Raw genomic sequence first — 26,016 nt, forward strand, 5'->3', positions numbered from 1 at the left:
ACCTTAACCTGTCTTGAAGTAGTTACTGAATTACAGTTTATGGGGTTGGGCTATCTTGGTAGATGCCTACTTGACTATGCATGAGAAAGACAAGTAGGATATTTTATTTGTCGACCTCAGTGTTAACCAGGAACCTGAATCAGCAGTAAGTGCTCTGTGATAGTTCAGGTCAAACTCTGCAAGGCATTAGCTGCGCAGTTATCACTGTTTGGAGACAGTGATGACAAGGAGGAGTATTTCAGTTTAAGTGGAACTGACCCTTCAGAGAGAGGTTTGCCAATTTGAAAAATTGCCTTTGATGTGGTAAAATGTGAAACACACAATGATTTTTTACGTGGTCCTGGAAGCTTAACTGTGGCTTATCTGTGAGGACTGGTAACACTTTTCGTCTGATCAGCTAACACAGCTGGATAAATCAATGAGTGTTAGAGCAACCAAAACTTTCATTTAGGGGTTGCACAGGTATGGTTTGTTTTGGGTTTTGTTTTGGTTTGGTTTTTTTCTGGGTAGCAAGTACATTCCCCCAAGTATGTTAACCCAGGTCTGGCCTTGGTAGGAATCAGACAGATAATACACCCAGACCTGGAAGCTTGGAGATGCCCCTTGTGTGTCTGCTGTCTCAATGCAACTTTTATGTCTCTTGCCTCTACAGGCAAAATGCACGTTCCATGCTGTACTATGGTGTGCACACAAAGGACGCAGCTACAGGTGAAGGGAGGATGATTGTGAGAAAGTGGCCAAGTGTCTAACCTCTCATGGGATGGAGGGGCGATGGAAAAGAGCTCTTCTTCCAGCCTTCCTCTGCCCTTTGCTGTTTGCAGTACCATCAGCAAGCCTTAGTGGTCTGGAAAGAGTGATGAGTTGCCAGTTGCCGTTTGTCATTTCATGGGGTCAAAGAGCCGTTTCTCAGATTTTCTTGTCTGAAGCCTGACAACACCCATTTTACTAACAGTCTCTAGAGCTGGGAAATAAAATGCATGCAAATAATAGATTTAAATATACTGATATTCTTTCTTGCTTTCAGTTTGGAGAACAACGGGCTAGTTCATCGTGTTGAAGTGAACTCAAAGCACTTAAGTATGCAGATTACAAACTTTGGCTTTATAATTTCTTTTAAACAACAGAACAATCTTTGTATAGTTCGTCAGTGAGAAAATAACCTTGTTCGTATTTCCGTAGCATTCCTTCTGCCCTGGGCACTTCCTGCTGAATAGAAGCTATTCAGCTGTTACTCTGTTTTCACGTACTAAATTCATTTCTAGCTACTGTGAAAGAAGGAAGTGAGTAGACAGAGTTGCTCCCCTGTGGTGTGACACTGGGAAAGGAATGAAAAGACATGAACTTGCTTGTTCTGCTGTTTATGAAGACAGACTTCTTTTCTTCATGTTATGTATTAAGTTTTTAAGACAGTTAGTTGGCAGATAACACATTAGCTTCAATGACAGGAAATTTTACAGCCTAGGACTCTGCCCTTGAGACTGTCAACACTCTGAAAACTCACATTGCAACAGAGCTGCAATAGTCAGAAAATGTATTTCCTTTTCCCCATGTGTGACTCTCAGCAGTTTGATCTTCGCTAAATGTCAAGTGTGCGGTTTAATTCTGCTTCCTGGCTCTCATGTACCTTCTGCTTTAATCAACTTCAGACACGGCTGCTGACGTAGTTTTATCATGTGCTAACATTGACAAATTATTAAAAAAAGGAGCATAGTACACACTTAAAGACTTGCCCTAAATACTGTAGGCAAATGTAATCTTTTTGCTGATAATGCAGTCCGGAAGGAATAAAGGTAAAGACTGAAGATCACAATGGCAGGGGAACCAGGGGAGTGCACAGCTCTATCAAGAGGGTGTGGGACCTCTCCCTTCTGGTGAGGAAAGGGAGGGAAATGAAGGTAAGTTCAAAGATTTGGTTGTACACCTAATATGACAAATAGAAATGGGTAAGCTGGAGATGTTTGTTAATAAGCACTACGGCTTCCTTGTCAGTTCTGTTTGCTGGATCTCCTTGCTTTTCCAGGAGACAGCAATACCTACCGAGTTCACCACTGCCAAAGCTTTCCTGATGGCAGAGACCTGGGATGATCCAGTGAAGTGAAATCATAGAGACAGCTGTTTTCTGGATGCTGTAATACTGCATGTACTTCCATAGCTAAATAAGGCAGATGTGCTGATGTTTTTCATTCCCCAGCTCAGCTCTAGCCCCATTCCCTGCAAGGAAACAAAGCACTGGAGTACTGCATTCCAGCTCATCAAAAAAGGGACCATCCCACTCCCCAGAGGGATAGTTAGTGAATGGCAAGAGGTAGCCTGGCACTGGAGCAGTGTCTGGGTTAGGTTACAGCCTAGGAGGTAGCTGGGCTGTATCTCTACTTGCACAGTGACCCCGAAAGCGCAGGCCTGGCTTGACGGAGGCTGTAAGCGTAAGGCAGAGTTGCAGCCGTGGTGCCTGAAAAGCAGACTCAAAGGCTCTGCCTGTGGGAACTCTCCCTGGCTTGAGACAGCTCACCTTGGAGCAAAAGGAAATCCTCTCGGTAACTATGGAACTTCCAATTTATTTTCTTCCTTTTAACCTCTTCCTTCTAAACACATCAGTTTGCCATCACTGCTTTGCAGTCCAAAGGCTCTTGGAAAAAAACTACCAGCTCCTTCCCAGTCTCGCTGGCAGTGTGTGTGCCAAGCAGAGCAGCCAGCTCTCCCCTGGCAGCACTTCTCCCCGACAGGCTGGCAGCTTTCCTCCCAAACCACCTATCCGGACAATAAAAGGGGCTGCTCCCTGACCTTAGCCGGCGGGGCTGTCCCGGGATGTCTGGCTGTGCCATGCATGCTCTGTCAGGCAGCACTGTGATATATTCTCTTTGCTGGAAAAGCATCCGGTGTGTGGCTGGGTACCCTCGCTGCACCCATCAGAGAATCGGACTGTCCTGTGTCGCTCCACCGCGACTGCAACTGTGGTCCTTGTCACCACACCGTCACAGCACGTGGCAGCTGTGCCATGTGCTAAAGTGGTGTGTATGGCCCAAATTCAATGTGGTGCATATCCTGTTTTCCAGCAGGGTTTGCAAAGCTTCCATGGTGCTGCCTGTTAAACTGGGCGCCAGGTGGGAGAGCATGGACGCCCTCAGTGCGCAGCAGCCAACGACTGGCTGTCTGCTTCCTTCACCTCCATATGAATTATTGTAGATGAGCTCTGTAAGCCCCAGCAGAAAGACTCACACCAACCCACCCGCTGACCCTCCAAGTGAGAACTGCAGTTTGTGCGGTTTGCTGGGTTTTTTTTCCTCTTTTCCTCTGGGCCCCGCTATGTTTTCCACCCCGTGGAACAAGCACAGCCCTGTACTCACCACTCCTCAGGGCTTTCCAGGCTGCACCTTGGGTCAAGGCTTGGACAGCAGCGGTGTGAAACAACCGCGTCCTGAGCGGGAGCAGACAAAACAACGTGTGCGAGCTGTGGGACGGTGCCGCTGGCAGCACCGCTGCTGCCTCACCTCACCCAGCTGAAGGGCGATGATACCTGAAGGAACAGAAGGAAGATGTGCCAGGGAAGTTTAGATTGGACATTAGGAAAAGGTTCTTCACCCAGAGGGTGCTGGACACTGGAACAGGCTCCCCAGGGAGGTGTCACGGCCCCAGGCCTGACAGCGTTCAAGAAGAGACTGGACAACTCTCCCAGACACACGGTGTGAACTGGGGGGTTGTCCTGTGCAGGGACAGGAGTTGGACTCGATGATCCTCGTCGGTGCCTTCCAACTCAAGATATTCTACGATTCTAACCAAAACGTCTCCCTCCTGAATCGAGAGAATTAAAACCGAATCAAATTTGTTTTGGAGAAAAACCTGATCGGAAACAGCTTTGACGCCACGCCCCGCCCCCGCCATATTTCACAGAATCACAGAATCACAGAACCACAGAATGTTAGGGATTGGAAGGGACCTCGAAAGATCATCTAGTCCAATCCCCCTGCCAGGGCAGGAACACCTAGGTGAGGTTACACAGGAAGGCGTCCAGGCGGGTTTTGAATGTCTCCAGAGAAGGAGACTCCACAACCTCCCTGGGCAGCCTGTTCCAGTGTTCCGTCACCCTCACTGAGAAGAAGTTTCTTCTCACATTTAAGTGGAACCTCTTGTGTTCCAGTTTAAACCCATTACCCCTTGTCTTCTCGGTTGTCACCGAGAAGAGCCTGGCTCCATCCTCGTGACACTCACCATTTACATATTTATAATCATTAATGAGGTCACCCCTCAGTCTCCTCTTCTCCAAGCTAAAGAGACCCAGCTCCCTCAGCCTTTCCTCATAAGGGAGATGCTCCACTCCATCATCTTTGTGGCCCTGCGCTGGACTCTCTCCAGCAGTTCCCTGTCCATATTTCTCTGTATTTCTCTCCTCTTATTCTCCTTCTTCCCACACAAAGCCCCGCTCGCAGCCCCACGGGGCGCCTCCGTTCAGCCGCCCTCGGGGGCGGACCCGTTTCCCGCGCAGCGCGGCCAGAACCCCCGCGACTGCCGCCGCCGCCCGGCTCCGTGCCAGCCTGGGCTCCGCCGCCGCCCCGCCCCTGCCCGCAGCCAAGATGGCGGCGGCGGCCTCGGAGCGCAGGGCTCTGCTGGGGCCCGTCGGCTTCCGCCCGGCAGGGAGGAGGAGGGACTGGAGGGGCCTGTGGGCTTTTGCTTTCCCTTTATTCCCTTGCACCATGTTTTGCGGTCCGTGGGATGCTGCAGCCTCATTTTCTCCTTAGAAAGCGGCGGGGCGGGGGAGGAGGAGGCAGATTGGTGACGCCGCGGGTGGTTCTGGCTTTTGGGGGCGCTGCGGGGGCTGCTCTCCTTTCCCTATGCTGCCCAGGGAGCGGTTGTTGCAATAACGCGCCTCTTGTCTGCAGGAAAGGTGGAAAGAGATGAGACTGTGAGGAAGAGGACCCCGTACTCTGCGCCCCACAAAACCAGCTGAGCAGGGCAGCTGGTAAGGCCGGTGCCTCGCACCCCGCGACGTGCCCATTGCACTGGGTGGCGTGTGTTTGCCTGGGAGACGCCCAGCAGCAGCGTGATGCTGCTGCTCAAGCGTGGCCTGGAGGAAAATCCAGTTTCACCCTGAAAGAACATTTGTCCTGGTTGCTCACTGAAAATAATGAGGTAATGGCAGAGGGTGAGAAACAGGATTTGGGTTCCACGGGCCTGTGGCTTGCTCCACATGCTGGGTTATGTGCCCTCATAAAACACATGTTCTGGTTGAGGTCTGACGCAGCACAGAGTGTCAATGTTGGCGTCAAAAGCACCGCTAGATAAACCTGTTGGGGATATATCTGCTCCTCCACAAGAGGAAGGGAAGGATGCCAGCTATAATTTGCTTCTCTGCTTTATGGGTTTTGAATAATCAGTCCGTCTGGCAGCTTCTTGCAAAGAAAATCTTGGCTTTATTTCTAGAGTGTACTGACCCCTTGTTTCCAGGAGGTCTCAATTGCTGTCAAAAGATTCAAGGGCGTTGCTAGATGTGGTGTTTCTGATTCCTAGAAAAAAACTTTTCTCTTTGCCAGACTTGACAGACAGTGGTATATGTGGTGACTGACTGTTGACAGCTGGCGTATGGGCTTGGAATGGTCACACTGTCCGTCAGCCCGATCAGCTGATGTGAAACATGTAACCGACCTGTTTGTTTCATTCCAGCAAGCTGGGATTGGCAAACCATGAAGGAAGAAGGAGATCCTGAAGCAGTGACAGACTGTTTACTCAGAGACTCTGTCCAAGAGGACTGCTTCCGCATCAGTGCTGTTCCCAGGTAAGGCACAGAGGTAATAGTGTCTCTTTCAAGTACCTGAAGGTCCAGGGCGAAGCTGAGGTCTTGCTTATCCTCACAAACAAGTCTCTCCATCAGTTTTGGGAGTAGAACTACTGTAGCGTTGATTTATGCTGCCTTATATGGTCAAACTACACTCTGAAATTGTTGGAGGAGCTAGATCCAAGGGAAAATGTGTTTGTGGGGTTGGTTGGTTTGTTTGTTTGTTGGGGTTTGTTTGGGGTTTTTTTTAAAAAAAAAGGTGATTTGTTTTATCTGAACCTGATCATCACATGACTGCACATGATGTTAGCTCTGTCATGGCAATATGAGGAAGGAGGCTGGCACAGGCAGCTGGCAGAGATGGCCAGGATCACAGCAGCCTGTATCAATGACAGCCTTAAGCTCCCGTGGTACCACACCACCAGCTCCTCTTGCTATAATCTCCCATTTGCCCTTGGAGGGATAGGATTGGTTGTTTTTTTGTGTTGGGTTTTTTGTTTGTTTGTTTGGGGGCGGGTTGTTTGTTTGGTTTGGGGTTTTTCTGTGGTATTTTGTTTGGTTTTTGTTTTGTGGGGGTTGGTTTGTTTGTGTTCGGTTTCTTTCTTTTTTGTTTTGTTGTTGGTTTTTTCCAGACCAAGGACTGAAACAGGCACTTTTGTTCTCTAAAATATTAGTTTACTTTAAAAGTAGAACAAATAAGAAAACAATATTTGAGGAAAGTTTATCCTTCACTGTGTTCTGTATGCATAGATCATCTGTGTTTTGGGACATGAAGAACAATGGAGGAAAAGCTTCCCTCTGAAGTGACTGTTGGGGGCAGAGGGTTGGGTGCTCTGTTTTGTTTTTAACCTTCCACTCTGTTTTTCCTGGAAGCACTGACCTTGCTTGTCCCTCCAAGGCAAGGCAGCTGCTCTCCTCCAGTATCAACAGCCAACATCTCCACTCTGTTCATTAGTGAGTCAGCATTCTGCAAAGGTCAGAGGTGCATCTTCGCTACAAGTTGACTCCGCACAGAAGCACCTAAGGAAAGGTGATTTTTTTTTTTTTTTCTGCATGGAGGTATTTACTTCATGTTTCAGTATTAATCCCTTCTAGGCATTTATTTGGACCCCGTGGCTCTAACATTCCTCACTGACAACATCCCTGGGATAAGAGTATGTTGCCTTTTTCATTTTATGGAAGAGGAAATAAATGTGAGCCTGTAGGGTCCCAAGCCATTGCCCGACCACAGGATCTGGTTCCTCTGTCCTGTCACTCTTTACCAAAATAGCAGAAGGATACAGCTGGTGGAGGGGGCAGCACAGATAGCCACAACCTGCATTTTTTTGATACATATAAGTAAATGGAACAGGTGAAGGAAGAAACTTGCACAAAATCTCCTGGAGTCTGGGAACTAAACTCACATTTCACGAGAAACGCTCTTGTTCTGTCCACATTTTTTCCATGAAAAGTAGCATCTGTTACTTGAGTGAAGGGAAAACACAATGTCTACTCACATTTACCCCATTCAATGTCATCATCAGTGCTCAGTAAGTATTTAAGTGAAGCTCCTGTGCAAAAGTCCTTCTGGCATAAGGCCTTGCAGTAAGGACTGGGTCAATTCCTTCTCTATTTGGTGTTGCTACAGATGGAGTACAGGAGTGCTCTGCTCAGAGCTGTTACTGTTAGTGGAGAGTCTCAGCTGCCTCACAAGGGGTTGTGCAGGGCGGACAAAGGCCGGTGACTGAGGTGTCAGGTAGAAACTGAGGGTGTTTGGGGCTCTTCTGCATCTTTCCTTGAGGTCTACAGGGTCCTTCTTACTGAGGCAGTGCTAATCATGCTTTGGCCTGAGGATTCCTACTTGCTTCTCTCTGTCATTCTGTGAGCTCCTACCCCACCAAGTTTTTTGCCTTTCATTCCTCTCCTGCCTGAGACACTTGTGTGGCTGTGATTGGAGCTGCTGGAGTGGAACATTTTGATTTCATCCTCTCCAAAACAAGTGCCCATCCACTGTAGCCCTTGGTGTGGAGCTGGATGGCACCAGCCCTGCCCTGCTCTCCACCCAGCTGTGTGTTCCTGCCCTCTGTGGCGGTGGGCTGGTTCAGGGAGCTCAAGAGAAGGATGTTGGAATGTGGGATGTTTCAACTGCAGCTTTCCAACGTGCTGTGCACAGGGTATACAGCTGCCCTAGGGTCTCCACACAAGGAAATCCTTGCTGTCCCTGTGGGGTTGAGACTACCATGTTTTAAGATACTCTTTTATTCTGCTAGTGAGTGTGATGAATTTCATGAACAGAGCCAGGAGGCGGGGGCTTAACTTGTGACTTCTAGAAGCATGAATGATCAGGGACCTTGAAGAACTTACTTCCTTTTAAACTGCACACATAATGTGCCCTGAAGGGAATATACTCCATAGCTTTCTCTTGTTGGGGGCCTGAATCTTTACTTCTAGGAAGCCTCTAGGAAAGCCAGATTTGTTGTGGATTCCTAGTTATCCTAGTTATTAAGGCTGAGGACTGTTTGCCTTACATCTTTAAATTTGCTCCTGTTTTCTTAAATGAAGTACCAATATGCTTGATCAGCTTTTCTCAGCTCAGAACACAGTGCAAAAATGCCAAATTGTTTGTGTTGATTTCTGCTTGGATTTTCACACTCTAAAAACCCAGCTCAGTTGCATTTGTGTTTCTGCAGTGGGACCATGGAAGGAAAAGAGACATCATCAAGTTCTCACTCAGACGAGAGCAGCGTATTGGACCTGCCCTCTGTTTGTGACCCAGCAGAGTGCTTTCTGCCTCTACACAGCTCTGAAAACAGCGAGGAACTTTTTTGTTCTGTGGATACTTTTCCCTCTCCACCCATAGGTAACAGCTTCTGCCTTTCCACATACTCTTTCTTTAGCCAGTGCATTATCTACTTAGGCAGTATATCATTTGACTGAGAAGAGCAGTCTGATACTGGTGCATCTGCCTTGTCTTAACACACAGTTTACCTCAGCTACAATTTATTCCATCTTGACAGATGCAGTGTGAACTATGGGTCGATGAGACACAGTAGAGAAGTTCAGAGGATACTATCAGCTGCTAATGTTTTGACTACACTGTTTCTTCATGTTTAGTGTGTTCTCAGAAGAAGAGAGTTACTTGAACTAACCCACAGAGCAATCCCCTGGGCATCAATAGGAAATTACGATAGTCAGTAAGAATTATTTTTAAACTTTCCATTATGTTCTTTTATGTGCTTGTCATGCATCTTCCAGGCATGAGCTCAGGATGTGGCCTCTGTAGCCCGTTATTTTAAAATTATAGTAATGACTGTTTGCTTGTGCTAATGACATGAGTGTGATGAGAAGTGCTTCAGTTCAGCTCCAGGGAGACAGCAGTTCCCTCACTTGAAGGAGGACTCATTCCTGCAGAAGTAGCATTTTACGTCAGCCACTACTCCAGATTCTTAGGAGTGATGTTGTACCTGAGAAGATCAAGGGACAGCTGACACACAGCCCAGTCAGTCTGAATATACGGCAAGAAGTGTGAAATCAAAACATGCTGGCCCAGTGGCATTTCTTGGCATGTATTCATACTGGCTAGGATGAAGGTTGTAGTAATTATCTTTAATATTGTGGGAGGAAAATAAAATCTGATCAGCAAATAATGTGTGGAAATTATTTGTCAAGGCACCTGAGCAGGTGAAATGTCACTGATGACATTTCTGGTTGCTTTGGAGTCTGAAGTAGTGTAGAAGTAGAGTTTAGCTCCTTTTCTTGCTTTGGCACTGGGTGGTTTACTAGTTCCAAGAAGTCAGCTTGTAATTCGACAGGTGAGTTTTTTCAGTGGGAATTCTGCTGTTTTCCATGCTAAACAGGTAAGCAGCAGGATCTACCAACTAATCCAGCTCTGATGTTGACTGCTTGCCTGTGCAGTTGTCTTCACCTGTAGTTGTGGGACATCCAGAACTGTAATGAAATCTGCAAACAGTAGATACTGATCCTTGCTTTGGTTTTCATATGCAGACCAAGAAGTCATGTGTCTTATGTTACTAATAATGCAAATCTACTGTAACCTCTACTTTAAACCATGAGCCATATCACATTCAATGTTCCATCTTGCATTAGAGGAATATCTGATTTGAGGTTTTGCTTTGTGTTTCATGCACAAGAGGGGTGACCACCACCATGAGAAATGTCTTGAGCAAGCCTTTTCCACTGTTGTGAGAGAGGAGGATAGGGAAATTCCTTTAACAGACCGGAAGGCTTTTGTCTACTCAGATTTCACAAGCCCTGTGTTGCATGTATGAAGAAATTCTGGGAGCTCTGAGGCAGTTCCTGCAGTATATGTAAGGTGGTTTAGTTGCTCAGACACCATTTAGTGTGGCTCAGGACAACTGGACGTGATTGCTCTGGTGAATGGGATGCACAGAAGAACTGGCTGACCACTCAGCAGTCCTAAGACTGGTCTGAGGCATTTGTGGAAAAATGAAGATGGGCAGCTTTAAACCCAAATGGCACCACTGGGCAAGTCATTTATGGTACTTGTGTGGAATATGTAGCTGAAGCTCAGTACCAAGGTATTCTGAGAGGTCAGATCCTGCCTCTTTGCTGTCTCCAACACCCCCTGGTGTCAGTGTGCTGAGGAGGGCAGGTGGAGCCTGTGAACCCTCTCCTTCATTGCTTGTTTTAGACACCCCTCGCACCTGAGACCACTTGACAATAATGGTGGGATGCATGCTGTAAAATGGTTCCTTACCCTGTGCTCCTGGGACTCAGTTCATGCTCTGAAATCTTGGTTCCTTTCTCCTTATAACATTGTCCGACCAATATACAAACTCGCTTAAACTCTCTTTTTTGATGCAACTTCAGCTTTCTAAGCCACTGAGTTTGGTCAGCGTGGCAGAAGAGGCAGGAAGACAGTTTTAAAAACAGTCTGCCTGCGTCAGATATGCTTGCACAAGCAAGTTCAGTCAAACCTATCTTGGGAAAGGAAGGTCCTTTGCTTGTTTCTTTTCTTGTGAGATGATGTAAACTGCTGCTATGACACAAGATAAATTAGGAGAGCGGAAGTGGCTACAGCTTGCACCCCACAGTATGACCAGAAGATTGCGTCCTGGCCCTTGGGCAGGATGGATGATAGGTCTTCTCATCAAACTTGAAAAATTTTTATTAGGGGTGCGGGTGTTCCTTAGTGATTCAAAAACATTTCCAAAAGGCCATCAGGTCTCTGGGAATGTGGCAGCTTCCTTATCAAAGAAGCAGACTGGCAGCACAGCTGTGTTTGGCATATGTCACATGAACTGGACTGAGACTGGCTGAAATACCATGCCATCCCAGGTATTCAGGAATCGGAAATGGATATGGAGGTATTCGTAGGGCCTGAGTCACTTGTAACAGGTTGTGTTAGTCTGGAGAGGCTCCAGCACTTGTAATAGCAGAAGATCGTACCCATTAGCCATGAAAAGAGGGCCTTATGAAAGCAGGAATCCCTAGGCAAGAAAACAGTCCTGTAGGAATACTACTAAACGTCTAAGTTGTGTATAATTGAATAGGTTTACAGCTTGTGTGGGAGTGAGGGTTCTGCTCTTGCAACAAAGATGCATATTTTTAGCTTATCGTCATAGAGAGTTCAAGTGTTTAGGCACTGATAGCCTGAGAAAATTACATTTGATCAGTGAACTTTTCAGCATGCTGCCTTTTTCTTTTTTTTAACTCCATACTGGAAAAGAATAATACCAAAAATTCTCTGTTTATAGTGTTTCCAATCTGTATCATTGAATAGCACAATGCTGCAGCAGTACCCTGCTAGTTCCTCTGGATTAAGAAAAGTTGCCAGCAGAAGTTCCTACTTGGCAGCACTCGGTTGTGTGGGGGAAAGCTTAAATTATTTGGATTAATATTTGAAAGACTGCTAATAAAGGTTGTTTACAATAGGCCACTGGCTGTGTTCAATTTTCTTGTAGGGCACTGAACCAGAGCATACCAGGGATAGTGGAAACAGTGTTTGCCTGGAAAAACTGCAGGCTAAAAACAGCGTTAGAGAATAGACTACGGATGTGGTGCAGGCAGGGCCCTGGGCTCTGCCCTTGCTCCGTGGTCTGACAGAGCTGGGTTTGCCAGCGCAGCCCTGGGGTCATGCTACCAGACCCAGAGGCAGCGTTTGAGAGCTCAGCTGTGGCACCATGCTTGGGAAATGGGCTGGCTGAAGCAAGGGCAGAGCTCAGCCCCACCTGCCTGCCTTGTGGTTCTCTGGGGTCAGCACCATCGTGGAGGGATGGGATTCTTTGTTTGTCCTCTAGGTTCGCCCTTAATGGCTTTATATTTTTAATGAAAAGCAGTTAAAAAGGTGTGTCCTTAGGAGAATGGATGGGTGGACAGGGTCACTTACTGGAAGGGGAAGGTACATGGAAAATGTGGCATCACAGGAACAGAGAAAATAGAGGAAGGATGACAGTTAGGAGGGAAAGGATGATACTGGACTGATGTGGTAGTGAAGGAAGACAGTTCACTATGTGATCAGAGAGGCCTGTGTATACCTAAAAGCTGTCTAGCTCTTAAAAAAAATAATAAAAGCCGGTTTGGGATGATGGAGGTGTTCAACCTTCAGTTGCCCCTCCAAAAGCACTACTGTTCCTGCAGTTTGCTTTGGGTTTGAGCCCAGGCTTACCTTTGGTTATTTTCCATGGACTGCCCTGACCTCTCTAATGCAACAAGAGTCCCAGGCTGCCCCTGACCGTGCTTATTCCTTCTGCATCCTTAGCACTGGTACTCAGGTGGCCACACGAGGAGTCAGCTCGGGGGATTGACCCAGTAGGCTGGGCAGCCATGTGAATATTTGTGTGGATGAGATGGGGACAGTTGCTCTTTCTGGCAGCAACATAGGTATACGCCAAGGTACAGCGGTCTGCAGTGTCTCCTGTGTTTCATATGGGGTTACAGTCTTTCCAGAATGGTGGTTTCTGGAAAAAGCAGTGTTACAGTATTAATAGCTTTGCCCTTGTGGGGAGCCAGGCTGTAGGTTCCTTTGGATCAGTTGTGGTTTTTGTAGGCTTCCTTCAAGAATATTTTGGAACAAGTTATGAGAGCTTGGGGAAGATGGAGCAGAACCATTTCACTGGGGCTCACCAGCTCCAGGCAAATCAGTGAGTCTGGGCCACAGCACTACTGTTGGAATGGCCACTTAAATCAAGAACACACCCGATCACAAGATTATCTCAGTTTAAAAATAAAAGCAATTGTGATTTTTGGACTGTTCCAGTTACTTTCTGGGTTTTCAGTCAACCAAACACGTATGTTAAACAAAGCAGAGATTTGCAGCTTGTAATGTAGCTGTCAGTTCCATAGGCAATTGGGATTCCTCTGAAAAAAAAGCTACACATACCCAGTAGATGCCTAAATTTGCAGTGAGTTGCTATGTCTTTTATTAGCAACTGAGGTGTCATGCTAATGTTGGTGCATGTGTTCTGACTTGTCCTTAAATGTTCTCTCCTGTTTACCACGTCCACTTGCCTGTCAAGAGTTGCTTAATCTCTTTTGCAGAAGTGGGTTGTGTTTACTGAAGAAGTCTGGCGTGGTTTGCGCTTTTTCTGTATGGGAGTTGTGCAGAAGTGCTGACATAGAAGCTGAAAGTGAAACGAGCAGGCTGTACTTGCCATGTCAGCAGTGACCTTTCAGGGCTGGTACTTGATGAATGATTGAAGGTTCAGTTCAGCCCAGAACTTAGTGCATTCATTCATTACTTGGTTTAGAAATTATAGCTTGTCTGTCTCAGCTACAACTGTTACCCAAAGTAGCAGAATTTCCAAAACTGCTTTTTGTCTGGCCATGCTGAAGACAACCCGAAGGCTAAAGGCCTTTATATATAGTCTCATTTGAAATGTCAACCAGACTTTGTAAAACCAACTTTAACTTTGTAAATCCAAAACACTCATGATATTTTAAATCACCTTCAGACTGAACCAAAGCTGAATAAGAAGGACTTGTACTTGCATTCCTGGCTGTCATGGTTAGATACGGAAACTTCCCTTTACCAAAAAGATACAGATCACTCAAAGAGTATCTTACATTTCAGCTTGATGCAGAGATGAAGGGGATGGTGATGTACAAAGGTGCTTTGTGCTGTTATGAACAATCTCCTTGACTGCAAGAAGTTAATGTGCGCTCCCACTTGAAAACCCACTTTGGTTTGAACTGTGATCCCAAACACCATCAGAATTAATGGATGTTTTTTAGGTAGATGACCTGTGCATAACTGCCTTGGCCTTCTGAAGATCATGGCCCCTATTTTGGGAATTACTGGATTTTTATTGGTTTAGGTTTGTTCTTGCTGCCCTCTAGTGAGCAATGTTACCCGTTTCTGATGCTACCAGCCTTGCATGCTTGGAACTTAATAGGCTTGTGACTTTTTTTTTCTTCAGCTGGTGGTGGGTTGCATGTCACTGTACCGAGCTCAGTCCTGTGTCAGTTTACTGCTGTTGACAAATGATGCTAAACAACCCCCAAGGCTGCTGTGGGATACTTCTCAGGAGTGTTGGCTGCATGTTGTTTACTGCATGGATCTTGGGACAGAGTGGCTAATGTTGCCTGTTCATGAAGTATTTGTTTTGGTCTAGCAATAGCTTTCCTACTTCTGTGTCTTATAGTTAGAGCTGTGCTGGGGTCTGATTTTGTTATTGAAATGAAGAGTCTTTAAAGCTTGGTTATATTATGTTTTTTTGGGATGCAACTGTCATCTTTTTGCCTTTCCAAAAGTTCTCTTTTTAGCAACTTCGTCTTTTATCCCTGATATTGGTATAAACATCCAGTTATTTGTCAAGGTGGGTGATTTATTCAGCTTATCAAAAGCAAAGAAGCATCTATTTTCAAGTGAATGTGTTCTTTTTTGATTTATTGATGATTTCTAATGAAGAACACTCTCAAATATGATCGTAATACTAGATTTTTCTTAATACTCTGGTCTTCTTAAGAGGAAAAAGAAGGTGAAATGTTTAAAATCCTAATAATTTTGCATAGATGTTGTGATCCAGTGGTGCAGATACTCAGTGGACTTGAATTTGTGCATCTCCACTAAGCCATGGGCAGTTATCTGTTGGTTTGGGTAACTACACAACTGTGGTGAGATTGGCAGCATTAACTTTTTGGGCATCTCTGTGGCCGAGTTGTGTTGAATATTGAATAAAGCTGCAAAGTGGAATCCATGCTACCTTACATAAAAGGAATACAGGCAAACCACACGACACAAATAATAAAGCACTCAGCACCACCAAGTCACTGAAGGTCTTACATCTTTTGTAGATTAATTTTTCAGCAATGTGTTATATAATGCATCAAGCCAAAAATAGATCCTGGAAGAGAAAAAGACAGTGTTTTATTCTTCACAGTCTGAGAAAGAAAACAAAGCCAATTTTGAGGAGAATTAGAGCACTGTATTCTGGAACAGGCTGCCCAGAGAGGTTGTGGAGTCTCCTTCTCTGGAGACATTCAAAACCCACCTGGATGCTTTCCCATGCAATCTGCTCTGGGTGAACCTGCTTTAGCAGGTAGGTTGGACTAGATGACCTCCAGAGGTCCCTTCCAACCTCAACCATTCCGTGATTCTGTATGTGGCCAGTAAAGGAATAAACTGAGGCATATGACTTGCCTTTTAGACATTAATGCTTCGGAGTACCTCTGTGTTCTGTGAAAGTGAACAGTTTGTACGAAACCATTAACAATATCTAATTGTTATTGTAACAATATCAAGTCCAGAGAATATGCTTCAGTAACAAAGACAAGGAATTGCACGTGTGCATTTAAGTTGTCTGATGGGATCATGTGGTTTTGTGCATAAAGGAGAGCTTGGGAGTTTGGCTCTCAGCAGTGCTGGGGGGACAACTGTGCAGCGCAACTGTGTGCTGTAGTCTAATGTTTTGTATTGACTTGTTTAGAGTTGAGTCTTCTGCTCAGAGTGAGTTTTCTTCTGTTATCCATCTCGTTTTTTTCCTAGAAAAAGTATTTGGTAGGTTCGCTATTATTAGGCACACAGTTTCAGCTACATTGACCAATCTAATTACCAAGACTTTTAACATGGAAAGGCGCGTAATATGATACAAGTTCTGCTTTTTATCCCTGAATTCTTAAAAAGCACTGGCACAAAACAGAACTTGGAATTTGTATATTTGAAGGTCACTTCAAGGGACCTTCACAGTTGTTTCCTTTCATTCGTTGTTCTTAGTCGAGTGTATAGGCAAATTAAACCCTTGCCAGCCTCTCTGTGTAGAGGTAGAAACAGAATGGGTTGATTTCCAATTTGGGACGCTCCCATCAAACAGTGAAGTCATTTTGAAATGGTTCTAAATGTTGTAAGTGTCTAAATGCTTCTTAGTGGTTCTAAATGTTGGAAGGAGTTTTATTTCCTCCCTGAAGTCAACCCTAGGCAGTTGTCTATCAAATTGTAACTGCATGCTGTAGCCTTCTACTGAGAATTACTGCATGGTTAGTGCAGAGCTGGCAGCTGGTGGCTCAGTCCCAGCTGGTGGTCACACTGACTGTCACTGGTCTGCTGTGATCTGTGATTCTGTGATTCTTCACTGCTGTAGTCTCTGTTTCTTGTACCTGTGGGCTCTGTGTGTCTCATTCATGTGGTTGTCAAGCTCCATCGGGCAGCAACCATGCTGTGCTCCCTAGCTATCTGCCATGTAGAGTGAAGTCTCTAGCTGTCTTCTGGGATAACAGAGCCCAGCAGCATCTTGTTCCTGTCTGAACCTGTTGCTTTAAACCTTTGAAGGAAGTTTATTTAGTCCTTGTTTGGTCAGAGAAGGTGAAATATGGTTCAGAGTAAGGAACGGTAAATAATCCCAATGGAACCATTAAACCATGAATCAGAGAGCACATTCGTCCCATTTGCCATTGAGAACAAGACGTGTTTCTGTGGTAGCTCATAACTCTTTAGGTTATTTTGCATTTTAGATGTAAAGTCTGTATGTTGTAAAGATGATGCAGAGTTGCTGTGGTTCCCTGTGCAATCTCGAGCCTGGGTACTGAGTTGCCAAATGTGCTTATGTGTAGCAAGGCTTACTAATTGAATGTATGCCGCTGCATCCCTTACTTTGCTAAAACATTTTTAGTGATGCTTTTGATTTCCTGTGTGCAAAAACGTGTTGGATTATTTTATTTTTTCAGACACCTTTCACTTTGTGGAGCTTTCTCTTAAATGCTTCAGACTCCTCATTTGCAAATACTGAGCCACCTTGACAGGAGCCATGAGGTGTCAGAGTCTCACTGGCAATGCCTCACACAAATGAACTTCGGATTTAAGTGGTTTTGTCAGTTCTAATTGACACACAATACAACAGGAAGTCTATCCAAAGAACAAAATGCAGAACAGGGTAGTATGAGAATGCCCAAAGTGGGTCAGAGTGAAGACTGCTTGAGTAGTAACTTGTCCTCAGCAGCAGGTAACAGTGATTTAAAGACCAGTACAAACAGAAGTGATCCTGTCCCTGCAAGCCTTTAGGTTCCAGGACTTCTGCTTTAGGAGCCACAGAAGTCATACCAGTGTATCACTAGCTCCTGAAGAATGGTCCTAGCAGGAATTTGTCTAATTGCTTTTGGATCTCTCTCTGTCTCTCTCAATGTGGGAGTTGGGCTGTGGGGAACCACTGGCTTTGGTTTGCATCTTTTGCTTTCTTTGACATTCTGAATCTCCTGAGTTCCTGCAGGCTAAGAAACAGTGTGTCATCACTTCTTTCTCCAAGCCATTTGTGGTCTTACAGACATCTTACGCTTTCTCCCTGTTGTGTTTTTCCAGGCTAAAGAAACCTGGTATATTTGATTTTTATCTCAAAGAAAAGCCATTTCAATACTTTAGCCAGCTTTAGACTATCCTTCTCTGGGTCCCTTCTCACTTGTCACTGATCTTTTAGAGATATGGGGACAAGAAACATGCACAATTCAATGTCTGTGACATGACTCAGAGCAACTTGTCCTTGCTTTTAGTTCTTTGTGCATTGTTTTGCTAGATCTTTTCTTTTTCTCTCTTCTTCTCCCCAATTTAGTACCTATATTGGAGGAAAGGGTATCTTTCCTTGGGGGACACTGAACTATGCCTGGGCATATGGGTTTATGAAAGGCAAGTCCTGTTTGACCAACCTGATCTCCTTCTATGACAAGGTGACCCACTTAGTAGATGAGGGAAAGGCTGTGGATGTCGTGTACTTAGACATCAGTAAAGCCTTTGACACCGTATCCCACAGCATTCTCCTGGAGAAGCTGGCAGCTCATGGCCTGGATGGGTGTACTCTGAGATGGATAAAGAACCGGCTGGATGGCTGGGCCCAAAGAGTTGTGGTGAATGGAATCAAATCCAGTTGGTGGCCAGTCATGAGTGATGTTCCCCAGGGCTCAGTATTGGGGCCAATTCTGTTTAGTCTCTTTATCAATGATCTGGATGAGGGCACTGAGTGCACCCTTAGTAAGTCTGCAGATGACACCGAATTGGGTGGGAGTGTTGATCTGCTGGAGGGTGGGAAGGCCATACAGAGGGATCTGGACCACCTGGATCATTGGGCTGAAGCCAATTGTGTGAGGCTTAACAAGGCCAAGTGCTGGGTCCTGCACTTGGGTCACAACATGTTACCCCAGGCAGCGCTACAGGCTCGGAGAAGAGTGGCTGGAAAGCTGCCTGGAAGAAAAGGATCTGGGGGTGTTGATTGACAGCCAGCTGAACATGAGCCAGCAGTGTGCCCAGGTGGCCAAAAAGGCCAACAGCATCCTGGCTTGTATCAGGAACAGTGTGGCCAGCAGGACTAGAGAAGTGATCGTGCCACTGTACTCGGTGCTGGTGAGGCCGCATCTTGAATCCTGTGTTCAGTTTTGGGCCCCTCGTCATAAGAACGACATTGAGAGAGTGGAGAGGAGGTGACGAAGCTGGTGAGGGGCCCGGAGCACAAGTCTGATCAGGAGCCGCTGAGGGAGCTGGGGCTGTTCAGCCTGGAGAAAAGGAGGCTGAGGGGAGACATTATCGCTGTCTGCAACTACTTGAAAGGAGGTTGTAGCATGGAGGGGGTTGGTCTCTTCTCCCACGTAGCAAGTGATAGGACAAGTGGAAATGGCCTCAAGTTGTGCCAGAGGAGGTTTAGATTGGATATTAGGAAAAACTTTTTCATGGAAAGGATTGTCAGGCATTGGAACAGGCTGCCCAGGAAAGTGGTGGAGTCACCATCCCTGGAGGTGTTTAAAAGGCGTTTAGGCGAGGTTCTTAGGTGCTTGGTTTAGTGCTAGAGTTACGTTATGGTTGGACTCGATGATCCTGAGGGTCTCTTCCAACCGAAGTGATTCTATTAACAGTTATGGTTAAACGATTCTATTAGTACAGTGGTCTTGAAAAGGTGTTCTCTGGAAAGTTCTCTTACTGCATAGTAATGTAAGTCTAAGATCCCTGCAGTCAGGTCAAAGTTGTCTTTTGCTCTTTTCTGAGTCTTTTTGTTCATTGAAGTCTGTTCACAGGCTTTGTTCTCTTCTTTCCTTATAATATTCCTTGCTTTTGCGCTTTCACTGCCTCATGTCCTATTTTGTGCTAAATTGTGGTGGTGTTCTTCCTCCCATGTCTCCATTGTCTGCATACAGCCACCTGCCTGCTGTGGCTTCTGGGTAATGTGGTCATTTTTATCCTCAAAAGTATACAGACCTTTCAGTCAATGGCCCTTGAAACAGCATGGAAATATTTTCTCTGTCAGCCTGTAATTAAAGACTAGAAGCCCTTTAGTAATATCCTCCCACCCCGTGCTGTGTGCTGAGTCTTCAACATGAGCCCTAAATCAACTGTTATTGCCGCACTTTTATTTCAGGAAACTTAATGGTTTTTATTGGCTTTACTTCCAAAACCTCGCTGGTACAGTTTTCAGTAAAATGTTTGCTCTGCCTCTGCCTTTGATGTTTGCTGTGCTTGTAGTCCTTGTATTTTCCAAGGTGTTTTTCTGATCCTTCCTGGTTATAAGGCTCATGGATTTGGCTTAGACTTGAAATGACAAAACTAAAATGTGAAGACAGTGGTTTAGTGAATTTTTTTTTTTTTTTAAAGGTCAGACAGCCCTGGGAGTCAGGTTCAGGAAAATAAATGTGATCCTGCTTCAGTAGCCAGAGCAGGGATTTACTGAATATTGAGAATGGAGGAGAATCTGCGTATCTATATAAAATGTCAGGATAACAAACCATTATTGATGTTCATTTCAAAAGGGAGGGTGCACAAAAGCTTGTACCTGCTTCAGGATGCCATATAGATAATTTCATTATAACAAATGCATTTGTAGCTTTTCTTAAAGCTCCATCTACTGGAGATGACCGACTGTGAATGCTTTACTTTACACGGCCGACAGCAGTCTGGCTGTTAGCCAGTTAGTGTCATAAAGCTCTAAAAACTGCACACATGGCATATACAAGCAATATATATCTATTTTAGATCTCATTAATCTTTTACCAGTTGTCTGGTGTGAGAGGGGGCCTCATTCAGTTGTTGGCAGTAAGAGCCACGCTATCAGCACGGATCAGTGCCAGACAGTGCGACCTGTGATAGGTACATAAAGCTGTGTCTGCCCACCAGCGCAACTGGGGTATTTTAATCTCGCCTTGCCCTGTGGCTGTGGTCTAAGAGTCCCTGTGGGCCATTTCTTCCTTATCTTTATCTAAACTGTCATTCCAACCTGGGCTTTTTTTTCTCTCATCATAGCTATCACTGTTTGTCCATTGCTGTGACCTAATCTAATTCAGACTGCAGTGATATCATTATGGCAATTATTCCTGAGGTGGCTGCGAGGCAATTTTGTACATACTTCTGCCAATACTGTTGTATCTTGCCTGGCCAGTTAGTGTTAGCTGTTTAAATAAGAAGGAATTAAATCCTGTAAATAAATGTCAGAGAACAAGACTTTGTTCAATTCTTTATGAATAGTTTTCCATCCTCGAGTTGCAGATGTGGACTCCTTTGACATGGAAGGTTGTAGATTGGGAACAGAAACCATTCAGGTATGTTTTACAGAGAAATGGTAGACAAGCTTAGACTCTATAAAGCCTGTGCCTTTCAGCCATCATTTGGTACCAGCATGGTGCTATTAAATATTATGGGGACAAATAAGAATTTGTAAGGTAGTACAAGAAGACCTGGTCAAGATACAGACTGACATCAGGTCAGGATGGGGGTGTCTTTGAGTAGGAAGATGCTACTGTCTCTGTAAAGCTGCAAAATACAGTACAGACATGGCTGAAAAGCTGATCCTTGCTTTGGGTTCCTCCTTAATGGGTGCTTCCCTGTTCCATAAACAGGTTTTTGTTGCGTATGTAACATGAAGTTTCTTCTGTGCTTGAAGCTTTCTTTTGTAGCCCTTTTCAGCTTTTTCAAAAACATTATCTCTGTTCCTCTCTTGTTGGACTCATCAGTGGAAGAGGACCTGTCCTGCAGCAACTGGATGCCAGATGTTGGCAGTCAACTGGTGCTGCTGGAGGGAGCAGAGTGTTGACTGATGTTGATAGTTTCCTGTAAAACAAACCTCCACTTGAGATAGCTGCCTTCACTGCACCAAGCTCCTTGTCTTTAGTTGGGCTCCAGAATCTTCAGGGAGAGGCTGTGTTAACAAGTCTGTGTGGCATCTGGTACGCCTCTGGGTAGCCAGCATGGAAACCGTGGCCTAGGATGATATTTCAGCAAACAAGTATCATTCCTTGTCTAGTCCTTCAAGAGTGTGACTCCAAAATGCACTGGTTCCCATTATACCAGTTTCACACACTGGTGTTGGTGTTCTTCCATGCTTCTGTGTGTGTGCCTGCAAGGGATTTACTGAATGTTCCAGAGCAGCGGACTCTGGCCTGCCATGACATGAGCCTTTGGTTTGTCACAGACAGGGAGTTGGAGATTAGAGATTCTTCTTTTCCTGTGACAGTTATTTTAGTGCCAAGCTGTAGGATAAATTCTTCAAGTTCCATTAGATTTTTATAAAAGAGATAAATGCTTTGTTTTGACTTATTGGCTCGATCTTGCCCAGGGACTGTTTGGACCACCTGCTTCTCACCCAGGTGCTGGCTTTGAGCAAGCAGCAGGAGTCATTTCCTTCGCATGATTAGAATCAAAAACACAGGCAGCTCTTGCAGAGCTCCTCATTTGCTTCATTGCCGGACTCCATTCCCTTCAGCAATATTGTGGCTTTGCGCAAGGGTGCTGAAGTACCAGTAGAAAGGATATGGGTTGAGTGAAAGCGCAGGATCCAGGAAAGGGAAAGAGGAAACTAAAATGTCTGTGAGACTGAGTGAGAGGCCAGGAAACCTGTGCAAAATGGGTTTTGTTGCTTAATCTCTAGCTAATAGGTTTTGATTCATTTTGTCATTATTTTGAAGCTGAGGAGTTCTAGGAACACACAGATGTGATTGTGGGGCTGGAAGGGTGTGGAAAGATGGATAGCAATGGCAGTGATGGAGAAAATATTGTACATGTGTGTGTGAGCTAGGCAGCATTCCGTCTTTACCAGTCACCTCGGGTTACCATTTTAACTGCAGTACAGTTCCTCTTTTTCAGACAAGTTATGTTTTTATGTGCTGAATTCCTAGATAACCCTCCATACCTGTACTTCTTGGCATTGATAAGTGACAATTGATTAGCGTGTTTATGTTATTTGGATGCAGATATCCAAAAAGTATTTTGCCAAGAAAAGTGCAGAGGGCTCGGAGAGTGTCCGCTGCTTTCCTGATGTAGCAGTGAATTTGAGTGCCACTTGTGTGCAGCAAAAGGCACAATCATAATTTCTTCTTCTAGGCTTTGCAGGGACTGGAGGAAGGCCGTGCTGCAGGGAGACAGAATTTCCTTCTCTGCTGTGTTGTTTCCCAACTTTGAGAATTGCTCTTCAGGGGCCCTTAGGAGAGGGTTTCATAAAGTGACCCTTCTTCACAGCACCAGAGGTTTGACAAGATTTCCCCAGGATCTGATGTACAGAGGCTGTGACACCTGGAAGCAGGTCCTGGAGATTAATTCATCCTTACAAATCTACTCTTGTGCTGGATTGGGAGTTGTCCCCTCCCCACGGCAGACTGAACATCTGGCTCCTTTCATCTCTTCTTTCTGGTGCGAAATCCAGCAAGTGCTCCCACCCCTCTTGCAATACTGTGTGCCTGTAAAAGTTGGGTTGAGTTTTTTGCACTGGTATATGTCTAAACAGGGATAATATGAACCAGATTTCATTGTATGTCTCAGCAGTGAGTGCTCTGTGTTTGAAACATTGAGAGGCAAAGAAAGAAAAACCACAAAACAAAACCAACCAACCAACCAAACACAAACCAACAACAACAACAAAACCTCTATGATGTATTTTTAGCTTTAAAATGCAAGAAGTTTGCATTGAAAGATTCACAGACATTAGAGTTACACAAGAGGCAAAAACTGCAGAGGAGAATGGGAATGCAAAGGGATTGGACTATAGCTCCTGCAGGCCCTGCTGTAGGGTGTCCAGGTTAGAATCGTTCCATTTTTAGTTTTGCTTTTAAGGAAGAGAAGCATTTTGTAGGAAACAATTTCAGTGAATTCCAGTTTTCCTTAACAGCTAGAGAGAAGCAGCTACAAAGCAATCATGAGGCCTGTAAGCCAGGGTATGTGTTTTTATAATAAAGCGCTACAATAATACAGTAATAGCATCTCTGAAACATGCTGGTGTATGCATGAATATTTCTAGTCACTTTGGAGTGCAAGAACTACTGTGCAGCTGAAATATCTCCACTAAATATTTTCTTTTTTCCTTGAAGAAAAATGAAAATGTGTGCCATGGATCCTTAAGTAATTTATTTAACTGGGGAAGGCTATATAGAGGTGTGGCTATTCCTGTTACCTGGACACTTGTTCATGGCATCTTTTCATCAGTGTTAGATTCTTTTGTGTGGGGCTCCCAAGATATTGGCTCCTTTCTTGTATAATAAAGCTGCTCTTTGCAGCTTGGTGTTATGGTCTTGATGAAGAGAAGATGCTGCTGAAATGACCCAGTCTCCTCATATATGTGTTGAGCAGCCAGCAAGTGGCAAAACGTGAAACGACTATAATAACCTTGTTATGTAAAACCAACATTACCCTTCCCTGCTGTCTGCAGAGCGTGCCTTGGTGTCTCAGCTTGTCAGCTGCATCACTTACGTGTGGGTGGTAAAGATCTGTGAAAATGGCTTAAAAATCCCAATTTAAATCATGAAGGATGTCTGGCTATGACAGAACAATGAAGAAGGGCAGGTTGGCTTGGAAAGCCATGCTGAGCCCATCCTGTGCCAGCCTGTGAGGATATTTCTTTGCTAGCATGGCACTGTGTGGGTCACTCAGGTTAGCACGAGCATTTGGGGTAGCAGTAGAGCTGCACTGGCCTGAAAGGCAGCTGTACTCTAGGTGGAGAGCCCAGGTAACAATGCTGTGGAGCTCCCAGTAAACCCTGAGCTTCACACATTTAATCAGATGTTCCAAGGTATATCACCTCCCGTCCAGTTGTGAGCAATGTCTGTAGTTCAGATGGAGATTCGATACACTGGTGATATAACATACAAGTAAGAAATGTGACTCCTCAAGACTCTTCAAAAATTCTTGTTTCCATGTTTGTTTTCTTACATACGCTGTTTTGCTGGCAGTGGCTTTCATTTCTGCTTGATTTTCAGAAGCATATGTCTCTTTGGTGGATGCCTGTCTCTTTGGTGCTGTCTCTTTGGTGCTGCACCCAGCCTCGCTGCTTGCATCGAAAACCTTTGCCTTCTGGTGCAGTCCATGGACAGACAGCGGTTTGCATCATGCCACGTAGAATCATTTAGGTTGGAAAAGAGCTTTAAGATCATTGAGTCCAAACATTAAACTAGCACTGCCAAGCCCACCACTAAACTAAGTGCCACATTTACATGTTGGAGCATGTTTGTCCATGAGTGTTCCTCCCACTCTGATGGTGCTTTTATGTAATTCATCCTAGTTACTGCTAAGATAGCAAACAGTCCCCTCGGTCTGCATAAATACATAATCAGAGAATGTTCTTTTATTACCAGTTTGCAGGGGTAGCTTATGTAAACAACATGTACCAGAGCACTGTGTGCTGAAATACTGGTATCTCTTGAGTATGTCTGAATGTCACTGAAATACGGTATATGAGCCTGTATGAAGTACCTGCGTGGCCTAAGCAGTGAACTTGAACAGTAATGATGCTTCTTGATTACTCTATTAGCAAGATTTTTTTTTTTTTTCCCCTGGGGTTTTGCCTTGTAATTTGTCAAATTCACGTATCGTGTTACACAAAACACCTTGGAGGACCCTCGGAGGCTTAAATTCTCTCTATGAAGTTCAGGGTCTTCTGGGGATCTGTTAAACCAGTGATCATTTATGCACAGCCTGATTTTATCCTTTTCAACGAGAGGGTTTCACTACACGTCTCTATCATTCAAACCTTTTCTCAGACATATAGCATGACTATGTGCTAGAAAAATGATCTAGAGTTTATTGGACCCAAAAGGCTCTGCACTGACAATTGTCACTGAAGTGCAGCAAGAGAAAATAAGGTACATCTGCCCTGAATGCTGTGATCTCGTATTGCTTTTGAGTTTATTCCCTGACTTTGAAGCTTCTTTGAAGCTGCTGTGAACTGGTAACAGAGAAATACATATCGGAGAATCCTCTGTGGCTGGTGGCAGGGAGGAGGCAAAAAAAGGGATATCGGTGCTGTTGAAACGAGCAGTTGTATTCTTTGCTGTGCTCCCGGGACTCTGCTTTGTGTAGAGACCAGACTTACTGCTGTGAGAGGGTGCAGCTTGTTTCTACCCAATTCTGCCGTGGCAAATTTGAAGCAAGAGCTGAGCAGGAGGCTGTGGGTAGGGATGCCTTCGTTTCTGTGCATGAGTAGAGCTTATGGTGGATGCAGTGCCTGGAGCATTGCAGGGGGTGCTCCATAGCTGTGTGACGAGGTGGGACACGGCGCTACTGCCTGGACAGCCATTTCCATCTTCCGACGGAGGTCCCTGCTCTCTGCAGTGATGTGGCCTGTATTAATCCCAGGATTGTGGGGATCATTGCGGAGTTTTTTCCTGGCTTTGTGTAGTTACTTAGTCCCTGCCTTCGCATTCACATACCACTCTCAATGTCTCCTTGCTTCCCCTCTGTAACATTTGGCTTGCACCACACCACATGGATGGGATCCAGTTGAAATATTCCTAAAGGCTCCCAGCTCAGGCACCTGTCACAAAAATAAATGATGTAAGTGGAGGATCTGGCACTGGATTTAAACTAGTGCTCCATGTGTCTTAGTTCAGGCCTTAATTTTTTTTGC

At 45.1% G+C, this 26,016-nt stretch overlaps 1 protein-coding gene across 10 annotated transcripts in view; it reads left to right on the top strand.

The window, feature by feature from the left end:
• The first annotated feature begins 4,568 nt into the window (after nt 1-4,568).
• SHLD1 (shieldin complex subunit 1) overlaps nt 4,569-26,016 on the top strand; it is a 63,027-nt gene continuing 41,579 nt past the window's right edge. For 6 of the 10 annotated variants that reach the window (XR_010605912.1, XR_010605913.1, XR_010605914.1 and 3 more), the window contains exons 1-4: nt 4,569-4,698; nt 4,875-5,124; nt 5,656-5,767; nt 8,437-8,606. Coding sequence is in view for 5 of the 10 variants with exons in the window: in XM_065630900.1 (XP_065486972.1) it covers nt 5,676-5,767; nt 8,437-8,606 (262 nt within the window). In the remaining 5 variants the exon portion in view is untranslated. Of the gene's footprint in view, nt 4,699-4,874; nt 5,125-5,655; nt 5,768-6,640; nt 6,798-8,436; nt 8,607-26,016 lie in introns of those variants that run through there. The other 4 variants (XM_065630901.1, XM_065630903.1, XM_065630902.1 and 1 more) reach the window with 4 other exon arrangements.

The sequence above is a fragment of the Caloenas nicobarica genome, chromosome 3 (genome assembly GCF_036013445.1).
Source record: "Caloenas nicobarica isolate bCalNic1 chromosome 3, bCalNic1.hap1, whole genome shotgun sequence".
In the NCBI taxonomy this organism is placed as follows: Eukaryota; Metazoa; Chordata; class Aves; order Columbiformes; family Columbidae; genus Caloenas; species Caloenas nicobarica.